A 15,052-nucleotide genomic window follows, 5' to 3' on the forward strand; every position below is an offset into this window, starting at 1 on the left:
TCTTGATTGCACATTATAGAAGACCTAACTGCTTGATCTCCTTTACATTCATTACAGCTATATATATATTCTTCTATCCCTCTTAGCAGTAAGGGGGGAAAGCTCCTTTTCACGTAAATGAAGATTTTAGATGTATTCATTATATTTAGCATATGAACCATGACACTGTGTGTGGGTGCTTTGGGAAATGTACATGTAGCTGTTTATGCAGTGAGCAAGATATCAAGACAAAGCCCTCGAAATGGGCCTGAGGCCTGTCTGCACTCCTTAAGGTATAGAAAATACAGTATGAAATAATTAATTGAATTGTCATCTGTATGAGCAGCCCTTGCTCTCTGCACCCTATAATTCCAACCTCTTTCTACCCCTTCCCCTCGCCACATTTTTTCCCTTTTTTTTTTTCTAAACAGCAATTAATCTCATTTTTAGTCCAATTTCCATCCCTCTGCTGGAGTCAGAGCGAGTCCCCTGTTTTGTTCCTATTTGGCTTGGTTCCTCTGCATAGTCATTAAGGGCCCAATTAATGTCACCCTTTAGCTGAAGAGTGCTCATTTTTATTGGGGAGCTGACAGTCACCGCCATGAGTGCCGCAGTGTAATATGCATTAATTGCCCCGTAACACTGGTAATTACCAGTTCTTCAAGCCTCTCAGTAAACTGTCATGCCCAGACACGACTGCTTTGAAATAGATTACTCATTAGGGGGACCTGCCCTGTTTTCCAATGGGGGCTCACTGGGTTGGCATAAAGGCGAAAAAAATCTGGTGCTTGAACAAATAGTTGCCAAGAGCAATTTCCTATTACAACTTCCCAGTGACGGCTTTTCTCTTTCTTTCATTCCTTCTTTTTTTTTTTTCTCCTTAGATGGCATTCCAGCCGTCACTTGAGGTAAAGATCAGAAGTAGAGTTAGAGGTCCATCACAGATCTTGCTGATAGCAGTTGGTTTGTCTTCTCGTCCCAGTTTGACTCCTTGAATGAGAAAGTGCCTTGGGATTTCACCATTCAGCATATCGGCCTTGGCTTTAACCGAAATCCTCTGTGTTGATGTATTTTTGTTCTTTTTTTTTTTTGCCTTTGTACAACATTGCCCAGAATGCCCAGAGACTTGGTATAAGCACTGCATTGAAAGTGTCAGCATTGTTGCTTGATGTGGGGCATTTCAGGGACTCTGCACATAAGATCAAGGCAGTGTTGATGTGAAGTTCTTGTTCAAATATTGATGCTAACTTTGCTCGGCTCTTGTGTTTGCAAACTGTGGAATCTCTGTTTTAAACATTAGCTTGTGCTTCAGAGTTCCTGAAACGTGTCCTGTGTCCCCAGAGCAAAAGAAATTGATAGCGAATGCAAATAGATGAATTTAAAGAAACGGTTAGAGGACAAAAGCTGGTGATGTAGTGTGGGTGTCACCATCGCTCTGCGATAAGATATTATAAAGGAGAGACCAAATGAAACAATGTTAGCTATCACACATCCTCAGCACAGAAAGGTGTTGGCCTATTTAGTCACGCTAGAAACAATATTTAGATTTCACCACAGCTTTGTAAACGCTGCAAGTGTGCGCTGGGCCGACTCCTCTGGTCCCTGTTCTTTCTTTCTTTCTTTTTTTTTTTTCAGAAGCACTTTTATGTCATTACCCATTTACCATAGCAAGGAAAAGAACAGAATGTGAAGACCAGGAAAAACCCTTCACACACACACACAGATAGATAACACACACATCCACACACACACACAGAGCTTCACAAAGGTGCTGCTTTTGTTTTATCTCCCTTATAGCACCTGCTTCAGGCAATCTGCTCCCACTCGTCTCAAATGAATTTTGTCACGGCCTTTCAGATTCTCAGGCAGCGATGCACTAATGAAAGGAGATGGTACAATTTGAACTGACCAGGTAGCAGCCAGCAGTGCACAGCTGAGAGCAAGGGATGGGGACACACCCCTCCTTGAAACAAAAGACAAGTCAACCGTCCACTGATATACCCATTACCCTTCTCATTAATACCCCGCAGACCTCGTTGTGTGAGTGTGTGTGCCCGTGTGCGCTTGTGCGTGCGTTTATCTGTTTGTGTTGGTCGAGCACTTTTCGAATTGTTTATGACAGGCCTAATTGGGCTAATTGAAGACATTAAGATTACCTGTCAGCTGTGTGTATCCAGACTCCCTATCTGTCTGACAACTCCTGACAAGTGAGGGACCCCGTAGCATCCGTCATGATGGAGCATTCCCAGGCCGTAATAGGGACAATAGGGGCCACTCTAATTTGATGTGGACAGCCTTGGCTGCGCGGATCAGCCTCCCTCTGAGTGTGTGTGTGTGTGTGTGTGTGTTCGGGGTTTTTTTTGTGTGTCTGTGTGTGTGTTAGGTGTAAGTGAGAGTTGGGGGCTCTGTGCATGGCCAAGCTAATGGAGTCCCCTTTGGCAATGTGACAAAGCGATGAGGCAGTCTGAGGGGAAAAGTGAAAGGGGTCTTCAAGTGTTTAAGGACATGAGAAGGAAGTTGCTCGGGGTGACGGCCCTCAAAGTTTGAGTGACAAGAGAGGAGCGCTGACATCTGTGTGTCTGTGTCTGTGTCTGTGTGGTTGTGGGCAGTGATCCATACTCCTTTATCACAGTACAGACACACAAAGTTTTTGATTTGGGGACAGACCAGAGTGTAACCGACCCTCTTTTGCATGTGCGCGTTCAGTTACAGGACACCAGTAATCACAATATCATGCACAAAAGTAGAAACATTTAGTCTGTGTTCATTTTTAATTTTTTAATGGCATTTTTTATAGACTAGTTGTTTAATTTTCCCTTCTTTTATTTTGAAAGTGCAGATATTCCTAGAGGAGGGTTGCCAGATCTTCAGCAGATCACGGTCTTATTTTCTCGGCATTAGGGAATGTGCCTCTGCATATCTGTATCAACCCACCCTCCCTTCCCTCCCCACTCTCCTCTCCTGTGTGGGCATTGTGTGGGGGCTTTGCAGTGTCATCGCTATGACAGATCAACGCTGTCAGCCCAGGAGATCCCTCTGTTTGTTTGTTCTCCTCCAAAAGGGGTTAAACTGTCAAGTTGACAACTCGCGAGACCCTTAGACTCTGCCCTACTGCCTTTCCCCATCTCTCTCTCTCTCTCTCTCTCTCTCTCTCTCTCTCTCTCTCTCTCTCTCTCTCTCTCTCTCTATCTCTATCTCTCTCTCTCTCTCTCTCTCTCTCTCTCTCTCTCTCTCTCTCTCTCTCTCTCCATGGCTCCCTCCCCCCGTCCACCTTCATCCCCAAACGAGTGAAAATCAATACCAGATTGCCTGAGGACCACTGTTTGGTGTGGGCCTGACCCCTAGATGTCCCCCACTCTGCTTCTTTCATTACATGTAGCCCAGTATTTAACTTCCATCCTGATCCCTCGCCTAATTAGTTTCGATAAGCTCCGAGTCTCTCTCTCCCTCCCTCTCTCTCTCTCCTTCTCTCTTACACGTGCACTCACACCGCAAATACACATGGACATCTTGCTTTCTTGCCCTTTGAGGGGACACTCTGGGCTGGGAGTAATAAAAAAGGCAAATCCCAACACGCACACAGAAGCCCTCAGCGGTTCTTGAGCTGGGATTATTGTTTTGTTTGCTTAGTAAATTTTTTAAAACTACAATGAAATTAGATTTGCACCACAGATCATCAGTGAAAACACTGGCTGTATCCTGTGTTGTCCAAAGCTAATGGTGCTCAGCGGTGGGCCTGTTAGCAGCACTACACCCTGTTGGCCAGATGCTGTCTCTGTTTAGTTGTTCAGTCCAGTCACAAAGTAACCATTGATCTCATGTAGGAGATGCAAGCTGCTTCTTTAAAAATTTCCTCACGCTAAAACCTTGATGAATAATTGAGTGGCACAAACACAGAGAAAAGTTCCAGTGGTTTTTTAGCTGGAGGTCTGTGTGTGCGTGTGTATGTGTGTGTGTTTTTATGTACCACCCACATGTCCAGGTGCCGCCACTGCGCCGGCTGGCCCGTCGACCACTGACAAGCCCCAACGACATGTCGGCCCCCCTGCTCTGCTCCCCCCTAGGGGCTAAAATTACCCTCAGGAATGTAAACAGACTGCCGAGTAAGCACACGGCTTTCTGTGGCCCTTCGCCCGCGTCCGTCTCCAAATTCACCCCCCAAACTGGGACAGTTCCCTTTTGGAGTCAGAGGCCAAGGTTGATGGCGAGGATACGTTCGCCTGGCATTAGGCCGGTGTGTCACAGCAGTTCTTTGTTCAAGTTACAGCACTTATACAGTGTGTCTGTGTCTGTGCGATGATAATCATATTGGTGGACTGCAAATGTTCCATGCAACAGCTGAAAAAGAAATATCTTCTTTTTCCTTTTTCTCTTCATATCTCATTTCCCCTTTTCATTTTAGCAGACAGATGGGCATTCACACCAATTCATTAGGTGTGTGAGGTAGCTGTAAGCTGTGGAGTCTGGGTGAAGAAGTTCACTGGGCCGGGTGCTGACATGTTGATTTAGTGGTGGTAACACGACTGCACTTCCAAAGGTGCTGACTTGGACGAAAGCCAGGCCTCTTTTTCTCCCAGGGAGACATTAGAGGCCGCACTCTAATTTTGGGGCAGGGTTCTGCTCACGGATGGAGAGGCAAGGAGGCCCTACACAACAAACATTCACACCTGCCTTTCCATGCCTAACTTTTGATTCAGCACTCGCTGAAGTGGCGGCAGGATTTACAAAGATATCAGACTGATTTCTGAGATTGAGCTGTTTGGCAAAGCAAGTTCCTTTGCAAAATAAAGAATAATTAGGTGTGACATAAAAAATAAGTGCATTCATCACTTTGTAAAAATGTCACTTAAGATTAACTAAAGGAACTTCATCAGGTATTTGTTGAAAGCAGGGAACAGGCACATTTTCTTACTTTTCCTGTTAGGTACTTTTAAAATCGAAAACCTTTGTTGTTTTTATTTACATGAATTGTGTTTAGGTGGTAAAGTTACTTTAAACACAAATAATCTCAAGGCACTGTACAGACTAAGGACACGGCCTTGAATGAGTCGAAGCCAACGGTTTACAGCAAGCACATGGCAACAGCGGGGAGGGAAAACTCCCTTTTAACAGGAAGAAAACCTCCAACAGAACCAGACTCAGGGTGGATTGTTTGGATTGAGAGGAGAGAAATGGGTTAGAGAGGGAGAAAGAGAGACCAGGAACAGCTGTATACTGTATCCTGTTGTACTCAAGCACTATCAGACTGCTTCTTATAACAATGATAATAATAGTCAGACTCACAGGTGTCCTAGTGAAGTGGATTCGAAGATATCTGTAGAATGAGAACAGAAAGGAGAAACACAAACTACAGACCTTCACCCGATCGAGCCCCATCAGCTATACAGGTTTATTAAAAAAAGAACATTAGAGAAGATGTCACCTTCCCAAACATAAACTTCAACCCAAACTGTGAACTGGTCCCACAGGAGACGATGGCTGAGAGCTCTGCCTCCCACTCTACTCTTGGAAAGTCTAGGAACCACAAGTAAGCCTGCATTTTGACAACAAAGTGTTCTGTTGGGATAATAAGGGGTACTACAGGGTCTTTAAGATGGGATAGAGCTTGGTCATTAAGGGCTTTATACATAAGGAGAAGGATTTTGACTTCTGGATTTTACAGGGAACCAATGCAGAGGAGCCAGCACAAGAGAAATATGAGCTTTTTTTCTAGTTCCTGTACTCAAACAGAAACTTGCACGGAGGGGTCACTGTTGGACAAACAAACTGGAATCTGTCTGATAAATATGACTTAAACCAGATTAGTGCCGTTCCTTTAATTCCAATGATAAAATCTTGTCATTGATGATGTCTGTTGAAGATGTGAGTCAATGCAGCATCGTGTGCAACTTGTTTGCGTGAGTTTTGTGTTTGGTGTGTTTGTTTTTTTGCATATGTGGAAGACAAACGACCATGAATCAGGTACACATCCTGTGACCTCACTTACAAACATGATATCATCCATACGTATACACAGTACACATAAGACCGTTGCTCTGTTGGACACATCAGGTCTGCAGGCGCCCAGTCAGGCTGACGCTGCCCTAGTGAGGGCAGATAGGGTTACAGTACAAACTGTTGTTGATTAGGGCCGTGGCTGTAGTGGGGGATCATCCTAAATTGAAAACACATTAGCCATCCGGGTTAAGGGCAGGATTAGGACCAGAGCTACGTGGGGCGAAGAGCAGCGGCAGACACAAAATGGCCGTCCCTACGCCTGCTTTTGACTGTGTTTCCCCCAGAGACAGGTGGCAATTATCGGCCCGGGCTGCTGGGAGTTCACAATAACAGGTTAAAGGAGCATGTATCCCCCTGACGCTGTGGTCCTCTCTTGTCTGCACAGCCTCCCAGCCCCCAGCCCGCTCGCCTGCCACTGCGGGGAGCTTCCTGTCTCCAAGCAAAACTTACAGACATGGAGACTCATCAAAGGCCAGAGGGACTCTGTGGACATATCTGCAAATTAGCACTGTGGCCAGTGTTTGGCTTTGGAGACTAATAAGCCTCATCTCAAAATAGAGAAAGCCTCAGAGACATTTCTCTTCTGTTATTTTTATTTCCCATATCAGATGTAATGAAGGTCATCGTAATTCTGAGCAGCATGTGCATTTAAAATGTATTTACAGTCATCCTGTCTCAAAGACATGATTGCCCGCTCATGATTTCAGTACTGTGCTGGCAGAGGAGACACCATTTGAAGCCATTGCCATAATAGAATTTAATAATATCAGCATCAAGTGTTAATGAATACCCACTCAGTGTGTCATAACTGAAGAGATCAAGCCATTTCCATGATATAGAGGGTCATTATAGAGGACGGGGAGTCGATATCTGAGAAAAGATCAGGTGAGCTCTGACCATTTAAATGTTAACCCTTACACATCCAGAGAAAAGCACAGAGACAGAGCTTTTCTGTTTTTACACTGATATTATCAAGTACGAATTTCAAGCTTTTTGTAAGCAAGGGCGGATAAACACAGAGTTTTGGTCTGAAATTCCAGCCTGACTTTAATATGGATCGTTCTGATGTCATCTCAGAGCTTGTTGTTGGAAAGTTGTTGTGTCTTCTGCAGCGTCTCCTTGGCTGTTTGGACCGACTTCTGAACACTAAACAGACAAAGCTGAAGCCAGAGCACGCTTTGTTTGTTTTCGCTCCACATCCAACGCAGACCAGAGCGTGTCAAAGTGCGTTGGACCGTGACGCTGCAGATCTGAGAGGGGACCAGCACACATTACACACACACAGCACACACTTGTCCCTCAGATATCTGTTGCTAATGTGGTAGGCGACATGCTCAGTTAAGGGCCTTAATGAGTCCCAAACACTGATTGAGGCTCCTCCCTTTGGCATGTGGACATTTGGAAGGAATGATGTTGTACAAGTAGATCCTAAGCTGGACCAAACTGTGACGTACGGCTGTCTCAATATTGTTCCATCAAAATAAAAAGTAAAGTTGGAGCTGGTTTTCTTATTGACATACTCATGCATTAGCCAACCTATCCATCAGCTGATTGATATACTGTAGGGTCTGGCAGATTGTGAGTGTGTGTGAGTGAGGTGATAAGATTTAGGTTAATGTGAGAGGGTGGTTAAGGTGAAAGGTCAGAAAGTGATAATTCGTCAGTGGGAGATAAAGAAGTGAATACAGTAGTGGTGGGGGGGGGTGAGGATAACAGCACAATAATCAAAATAAAGAAGTTGGACCGTTTGTTATAAAAGAAAAAGTCAAGTGCAAAACTTGGTGTTACTGGTATTTTCAAATCTTTCATTGTTATGGATTTTGAGTAGGCCTACCTTGAAATTAACATTCATACATTCATCATGTATCCCTCCAGTGTGTACACATGGCATGCTACAGTTGTTTTAATGCAATAAGTCGACATATCTTAAATGCACTTGTGAAAATTATGTCTTTGGGCACATATTGCTATATCACTGCACTGTAATTGATGATGATTGGAGGCTAGACAGCAGTATCAAATGTAACTTACTAAAGGTTACATTTTTTCTCAATGCTGTATTATAGTAAATGGGAATTTACCAGTATATGACTATTCTAGGTTAAGAGAAATTGACATCAAATACAGATTTTTTCCACCAGATCCATATTTTTATTTCTAAAACTTAATGTTTTTATTTTTCTGAAAGCAGCAATAATCTCCTCCCAAACATTAAAGATTCAATATGTTAAAAAAAAATAATAATAATAATTGTCAATGTGGCACAATCCTAGTTTTGCCAGATAGAATTTTGCTCAGGAAACCTTTTTTTTTTTTTTTCTTTAAGTCTTTGATCTCACAAGCTTCTGGCTGCTCATGTAAATAGCGACGGTGGAATATCTCAGAATACAGTGTGTCTGAGTATTCCTAAAGGTGGCTCAACTTGACTTATTTAGTGGTGGGTCAGGGAGCTGAGGGCATGTCCACAGAGGTGACAGCTGCTATGAATAAAGCGCCGGAATCCTCTGGTCTCTGTTGTGCTGTTGGCATCCTGCATCCGCGAGCGTAAATTAGCCCTCGCTAACGTACAACTCACAACACTCTGACTGGACCTGACCTCCCACTACACACAGCCTTCAAACTCACACATCACACCTCCACACCTTCATGTTAAACCTAACACTACACAATACCTAACATACAATACATACACATAAAACACACCCTCTGCCTCCACCGGTGACAAAGACGTACCACGTCCGCGTCATGTCCCATTTCCATACCCCATCCGTAAAAAACATAAAAACGTCAGTAAGAATTACACCTGGCGGAAGATGTTTTATTTTTTATTGCCCTCTATTCCACCTTAATTATGATGCCTGCGAAGGTTCGGGTGACGTACAGCTGTGTGCTGTGGCTGCCTTGTATTTGTGTTTTACATACCAGAGCAGAGTTGAACTTTTCTTTGGCCGTAAAGACAAACGGAGAGGTGGAGGGGGAAAAAAAACAAAACAAAGGTGTTCTATTCTTAGCTCTGCTCATGTTAATAACTCGTCTATGGGAGGTTAACTCTTCCATTCTTCTCCTGTTATTTATGGACAGTAGGATGTATAGCTAGTAGCAGGGGATTATTTACCTCCCTGTTCGAGGACACCCCTTCAGGCGGAGTCGGCCCCTTAAATATCCTATTTGTGTGCACGGGAGCTTGTGTTATCAGGATCGTCTTCATCATCAGACTTTGGACAAACAGCTACCGTGTGACCATTAAAATACACAGGCTGGTTGTACAGTGATCAGCTGCAGGGCCATATCACCTGGCATGCAGGCCCTGGGTCACTTCCCCCTCTCTAAAACTCCACATATACAAACACATCACACAACCATTATCTGACCCCGTAAATAAACACCTATAGGCAGCTGCCTGTAGCGGAGACTGACCTCGAAAGAACAAGCCATTTGTCACTAATACACACATTGTCTTTCATCTGCTATGTACACAGCCCCTCTGACTCAAACACAGGGACTTTTATTCCTCTATACGTCTCACCCCGCTTTTTTGTCTCAAAAGAAGTTGAGCAGGTTCCATACCTCCATGTCAGGGAGCAGAGAAACGACTGACTAAAGCTGATGTTTGGCAGTGCTTTAGTGGCCCTACCTTGTGACCTGATGTATGGATGCTGAAAACAAAGAGGTCTTTGTGGGGGGACCTCAGAGACACAGAGTTCACCCTCAGGTAGAGGCTTACGCTGTCTAAATCATTGCCGGGGCGTTTGTTTAAAATGGGCCTGTGCCGTATGTAAAATGAAGTGAAGGTGTTTTAAAGTCGAGCATAAATTCATCTTGATTTTATTGATAATTCATCATGTCGTGTAATGTGTTTTGGCAGAAGTGCTGGGCCCCAGTCTTAGTAAAGCTTTTTCTCACCAAACGTGGCAGATCAAATTAACCTTGATCTGTGTGTTCGGTAGAAATGTCTTTTTCTTTTTTTTGGGGGGAAGGTTGGGCTGTGACCTCCAGCCACCTTAGACTTTCTAGAAAATGCAAAAGGGAGAGATGAAACCAAGAAAAAGCAAATGTCCACATTCTCTTCAGGTTGCTGTGTGCGCCTCAGCTTTAGCAGTTCATATTTTTTACTACCGCTCTCATTTAAGATCGCAGAGATTTCATTCTGCTCTTAGGTGTGTGTGAGGCTCGCCTCGCTGTGTGTCTGTGTGTGTGTGTGCAGGCAGACACTAATAACACTCCCTCTTCTCCATTCAAGGGTTTTTGTTCCTGAGTGCCTTGCTCTCATTAAGCTGCGGTGGTAAGCTGCTTGGCACCTGCTTTAAATGCGACCACCACCCGCTCATTAACACTAAGGAAAGCACGGCTGGCAGCCGCATCCACGCCCAGGCTCGTCAAGTAGCCCCTTCGCTAAAATTAGCTGCATTTCACAAACAATTTCACCAACTCGTTACATAGTTAGGTGTTTATTGGAAGATGGCTGACTCTGACTCAGAGGTGGTGTGTGTAATAAGCACACTTCAGGTTAAGATGAGCCAGCCCACATAATAAACCACCAATTTGCCTACAAATTCAAACCAAAACTTCCATTCACTTCCTCAGGCCTTACACAGACATGCACTTCAGGGAGAATGTATAGTAATATATAAGGCCTCATACTGTGTCCTGTCTATTTCTACGTGTTTTTTTTACGGTGTCTGGATGCTGCTTGGAACTTTTTCTGTAGAATCTCATCCCATAGCCACCAGGCTCAGTCTTGGCCCCTGACCGCTCCCTCCCCCCCTCTGTGTTATTGTTTCTATTCCCAGTCTCAGATTTTTACCTCAAGGTCCCCGTAGTATTGACTTGTATTAATTCTGAGTAGTTTTCAAAGTCCATTTGTTTTCTTTAGGATATGGAAAGGCCTTGGTGACATGGCTCCCCTGTGTTTATAATTTTGCTTGTTTCAATTTGTGCTCGGCCTCCCCTGACAGACCCGGAACATGATGTATCGCACACCACCGCCTTATCTATTGATGTACAGTTTTAACCTTTTCAGAAGGTTGCCTCTCTTCACTCTGAGCGAACCAGTCCCTCTTCTCTTTTCTCCCATTTTCTGCCTCACCTCCCCAAATCCGCAGCACAGGAAACACATCCAGCACCGGCAGCTGAATGAGAAAGAAGAGCATAACCCCTTTTTCTAAAGTCATCTAATGTAAATGTTTAGGTTTTGTTTCCATAACATTTCCATATTAAGAGTTGGCGGCCATGTGCAGCAGTAGACCGTGGAAACGATGGGAGTTTGGGGGAGCTTGAGCTTTGTGCTGTGCTGAGAGGCTGAGTCTATGAGCTATGAGTGTGACATTGTGGTGAACTTGCTGTGTGCATCTGTGGGCTTTCTCCAGGGCTGTTAGCTTTGGCCTGTTTGCTCATAGATACAGCACCGTAAATCACACACTGTAAAACGCAGAATGCGGGGATGGGGTGCAGAAGCTTGTACCGCTGTAAGGGCCTCTTCAAGGGAGGGGTGTGTGCGTGTACAGTCACATATTTTTTTTTCGTGCATGTATGTGTCTGTCTCCATACAAGTGCTGTATGTAGAACATGCACTGCCTCAAGGCCCGCTCAACACACAGTACATACATTCATACTCTACATACATATGGCTGGCAATGTCATGACAGCTGATTCTTGCACTTGCATTTATAATTTATGTGGTTAAAATACCTTGTCCAAGATGTAAGGTCAACCATCTAGGTATTTATAATAATCTCATAAATTAAACCCACACAAAAGACCAAAGAGCCCCATAATTATTATTAAAACAACACCATAGGGTGTTTGAGTCACTATTTTAATATGAAATGATTGATCACAGGTTTAAGGTTTTATGCACTTTACCTTGGAGCTGAACTTCTGCTGCTCTCTGTGGCCCTTTGGCCAGCTTCCTGTCTGCGTCTCCAGGGGCCCGGCAACATTGTTAACTGTCTGAGGATAGAGTGTCTGGGACTGTCAGCCCCCTGAATCTGGTCTTGCATGTGGTAACTGAGGTTCTCTCCATTCAGAGTTCAACTGTGACATGTCTTTATGCATGGCAGCTAATGTTCAAAGAATAGGTATGATCTATATGAGGCAGAGAGGGGCCACCGGTGGCTCTTTGGGGCATAATAAATAGCTTGAAAGATGATTCATTGCCTTTGAGAGGAGGAGTAGTGAAGTAACGTTGCACATTCCCAGTAAAGATCTCCCCCATTTTAATTGTTTCTGCACCTTTCAGCAGACCCTCAGGTGTACAGTAGCTACTGTGTTTATAAGACACGATAGAAGCAAAATGAAGAGAGAGAGAGAAACCAAAAGATAGGAGACAGCAAAAAAATAAAAACATCTCTCATTTGAATGGCTTGAACTTGATTCCTCGGTTGCTTGGCAAGTCTTTATTTATAGCTCTTAAGAACCGAACTGTTTGCCAACTAAGGCAAAGTTGCTTTGGCTTCCAAAGTGAATGTGAATGAAACAGCTGGACACCGTAGGACTGGCTAACATTAACCACCAGATGCGGTGTGTTTAAGTCTCAGACTTCGTGTTGAACTCTGTGTGCTCTGCTCTCTGCCAAGGGCTTCCGATGACAGGATCCGGAGGCCTTGGTGCAGAGCTTTGTTATTTCACAGATTATTGTTATTTCACTGCCATTGTAATGTGATCGAGTGTGTATCACCCTGTCAGAAAGATCTTAATCTCCCAGGCGGCTTTTTTTTTGTTTGATTCAGCACAAGTTTCCTGGATGGTGATCAAAGGAAAATACCTAAGCAACCCTGCCTCTCTTAGATCAATCTCACTGGTGTCCCATCTTTCTATCTCCTCACTAACCAGTTCCTGTTTTTTTCTTTTTTTGGTATACCTTCCAAATCCAAAGTCAATAGCCGTAAGCATTTTGCAGATCTGAATTTAAAAGCACCTGCATAACTCATTGGTAGCTACCTCAGAGGTCTCTGATATGACGCCGGTGATGTACTAACTATACTCTTTTGTTGTGCGCCGCAGGTTCGGTCCAGGCCTTGTGATCTACTGGTACGGTTTCATCGGAGAGCTGGACTGCCAGAGAGACAGAGGCATCCTGCTCAAGGACTGCTTCCCTACAGACATCGTCACTCTGTGTCACGCCACCCAACAGGACCAACCGCCACAAGAGCCACAATCACACAGAGACTGAGAAAAGATGAGACGTAGCGCAAGAAATCAAATGAGTAGCGATGGGAGGATGAATGGAAGGAAAGAAAGAGGAAGGCAAGGAGGCGGGAAGGGTAGGAACACTGAACTGCACAGGGGTGGATACTGAGATCCGGAAGCAATTTAGTTTTCCTGCAGTGTGAGACGACTGGCGAAGTATCTGCTCTGAACTCCACCTGACCCTCCCACTCTGTCTGTCTCTGCCTTTCTTCCTCTCTTTCATTGCCCCAAAGCCACCACATGTAAATACACTGCAGCACTCTGTATATCTGACAGCACTGGGTCAGATTCATACCTGTGTGTGAAAACACAGTCTTGGAGGCCTTCCTGGTTGTGGTCAGCTCGTGGCCCCTGGATGGCCTCTTGCAGTGGACAGCCAGGGTGAGAGCCAGGGACCAAAAGCAGGACATTAGGCCCTTCCTTATCACACCCAAAGCCCTGGCCTTTGTCACTCTTTCCTCCTCCGTTACACAGGCAGATAAGCGAGGTGCGGTCGGGGTAGACGCCTGTCTCTCACCTGCGTCACTCAGTGCCCTCTCACTCCCGCTCTAGTGGGGTAAACAGGATCATTTCTGATTAAAGCTGCCCTCGCTCTGACCCTTTTCACTTCACATTAGAAAATCTGTTGAGGTTTGAATAAGAGTTCACACCACAACTCAATTTCATCACATAATTATCATTAACAGATTTGATTTATGCATTTTGACTAAGCAACTATAAATTAATTAGCTATAAATCTTCAGATTTGTAACACAGCGACCAAAACCCTCCCCGGATTCAAGCAGTTCTCCTCTTCTGCATGTTTGGGAAACATTTGACATATTTTGAATTAGACTTACAGTCTGTGTTGCTTAATTGAAAGGTTACAATTAAGCAAATTAAAAGATTTTCTTAATTGTAAGACAAGAAAACATTTTTTTTATTTAAATGTCTAAAGAGAAGCAGTGAATCATCACATATGAAAAGCTTCACAAATCAAAATGATTAATGTTTGTATGTATTTGACTGCAATTAATTTTGTGCCCATCAACGGATTCATTATGCCTAATCTGTACAGAATAGCTGTGTTAGCTAACATTGAGGAACTTCAGCCAACAAAGTCAAGTAGCCTTAAGTTACAGTCTTCTGTTGAGCCACAGAGTTAATGTTACAAACAACATGAATTATCCCTGTATCGCCTTCACCAGTTCACTGTGGGGTCACAGGTTGTGTTCAGTCCCACGTTTTACATTGTGATAATTTCATAGAGAGTTTCTGTTGTACAGTGCAGTTTTGTAAATATGTTTATTATGAATAAAAACTTTTGATAAAACAATTTAAATTAATTCTTGTTATGAATTTTAAGTGCACAAACTTTAAATACTCATTATATGATTCTGTAACTTAACCTACATGAATGCCTTTAATTACAGCGTAAACTATGCGAGTGCCTGCAGGTACATAGAAACACCTGATTTCCATGTTAAGGTGAGTGACCGTCCAGCAGTTGTCTGTTGCACATCTTTACAGCCCCGGTACCTTTTATGAGCAGATACTAATGGAAGAAACACAGCCGGGCTAGGGGAACCAGAAGTGAACATAAAGTTGAGTGATGCTTTTAGAGGCAGATATGCACTGCCTATAGGGGGTCCCTGTCCTGTCCTCTTCTTTATTGCACACAAACCGATAAGAGGAAAGAAAGTGAAAGGGTGAGGAACCTGCCACCGCCTCTGATAATGCGTTTTATAATAATAATCTGATGCTTATTGTGCCTTCCAACTGCAATTTGGTGAAGCAGATATTTTGTTTTTGTTTTCTAATAATGACACAGGCTTCACAGCTGACCATTAGCCCTCACCTACCGTTCTGCAGAGAGATGAATCACAGCAGGCCTCAGCTGAAAAACACA

At 43.9% G+C, this 15,052-nt stretch overlaps 1 protein-coding gene across 2 annotated transcripts in view; it reads left to right on the forward strand.

Annotated features, from left to right (window-relative positions):
• The window catches only part of cdin1 (CDAN1 interacting nuclease 1), a 54,407-nt gene extending 40,051 nt beyond the window's left edge, over nucleotides 1-14,356 (forward strand). For both annotated transcript variants that reach the window (XM_083997566.1, XM_083997565.1), the window contains one exon: nucleotides 12,979-14,356. In XM_083997566.1, the coding sequence (XP_083853692.1) occupies nucleotides 12,979-13,147 (169 nt within the window). In that variant the 3' untranslated portion in view covers nucleotides 13,148-14,356. The remainder of the gene's footprint in view (nucleotides 1-12,978) is intronic.
• Nucleotides 14,357-15,052: the final 696 nt, after the last annotated feature.

The sequence above is a fragment of the Trachurus trachurus genome (assembly GCF_905171665.1).
Source record: "Trachurus trachurus genome assembly, chromosome: 22".
In the NCBI taxonomy this organism is placed as follows: Eukaryota; Metazoa; Chordata; class Actinopteri; order Carangiformes; family Carangidae; genus Trachurus; species Trachurus trachurus.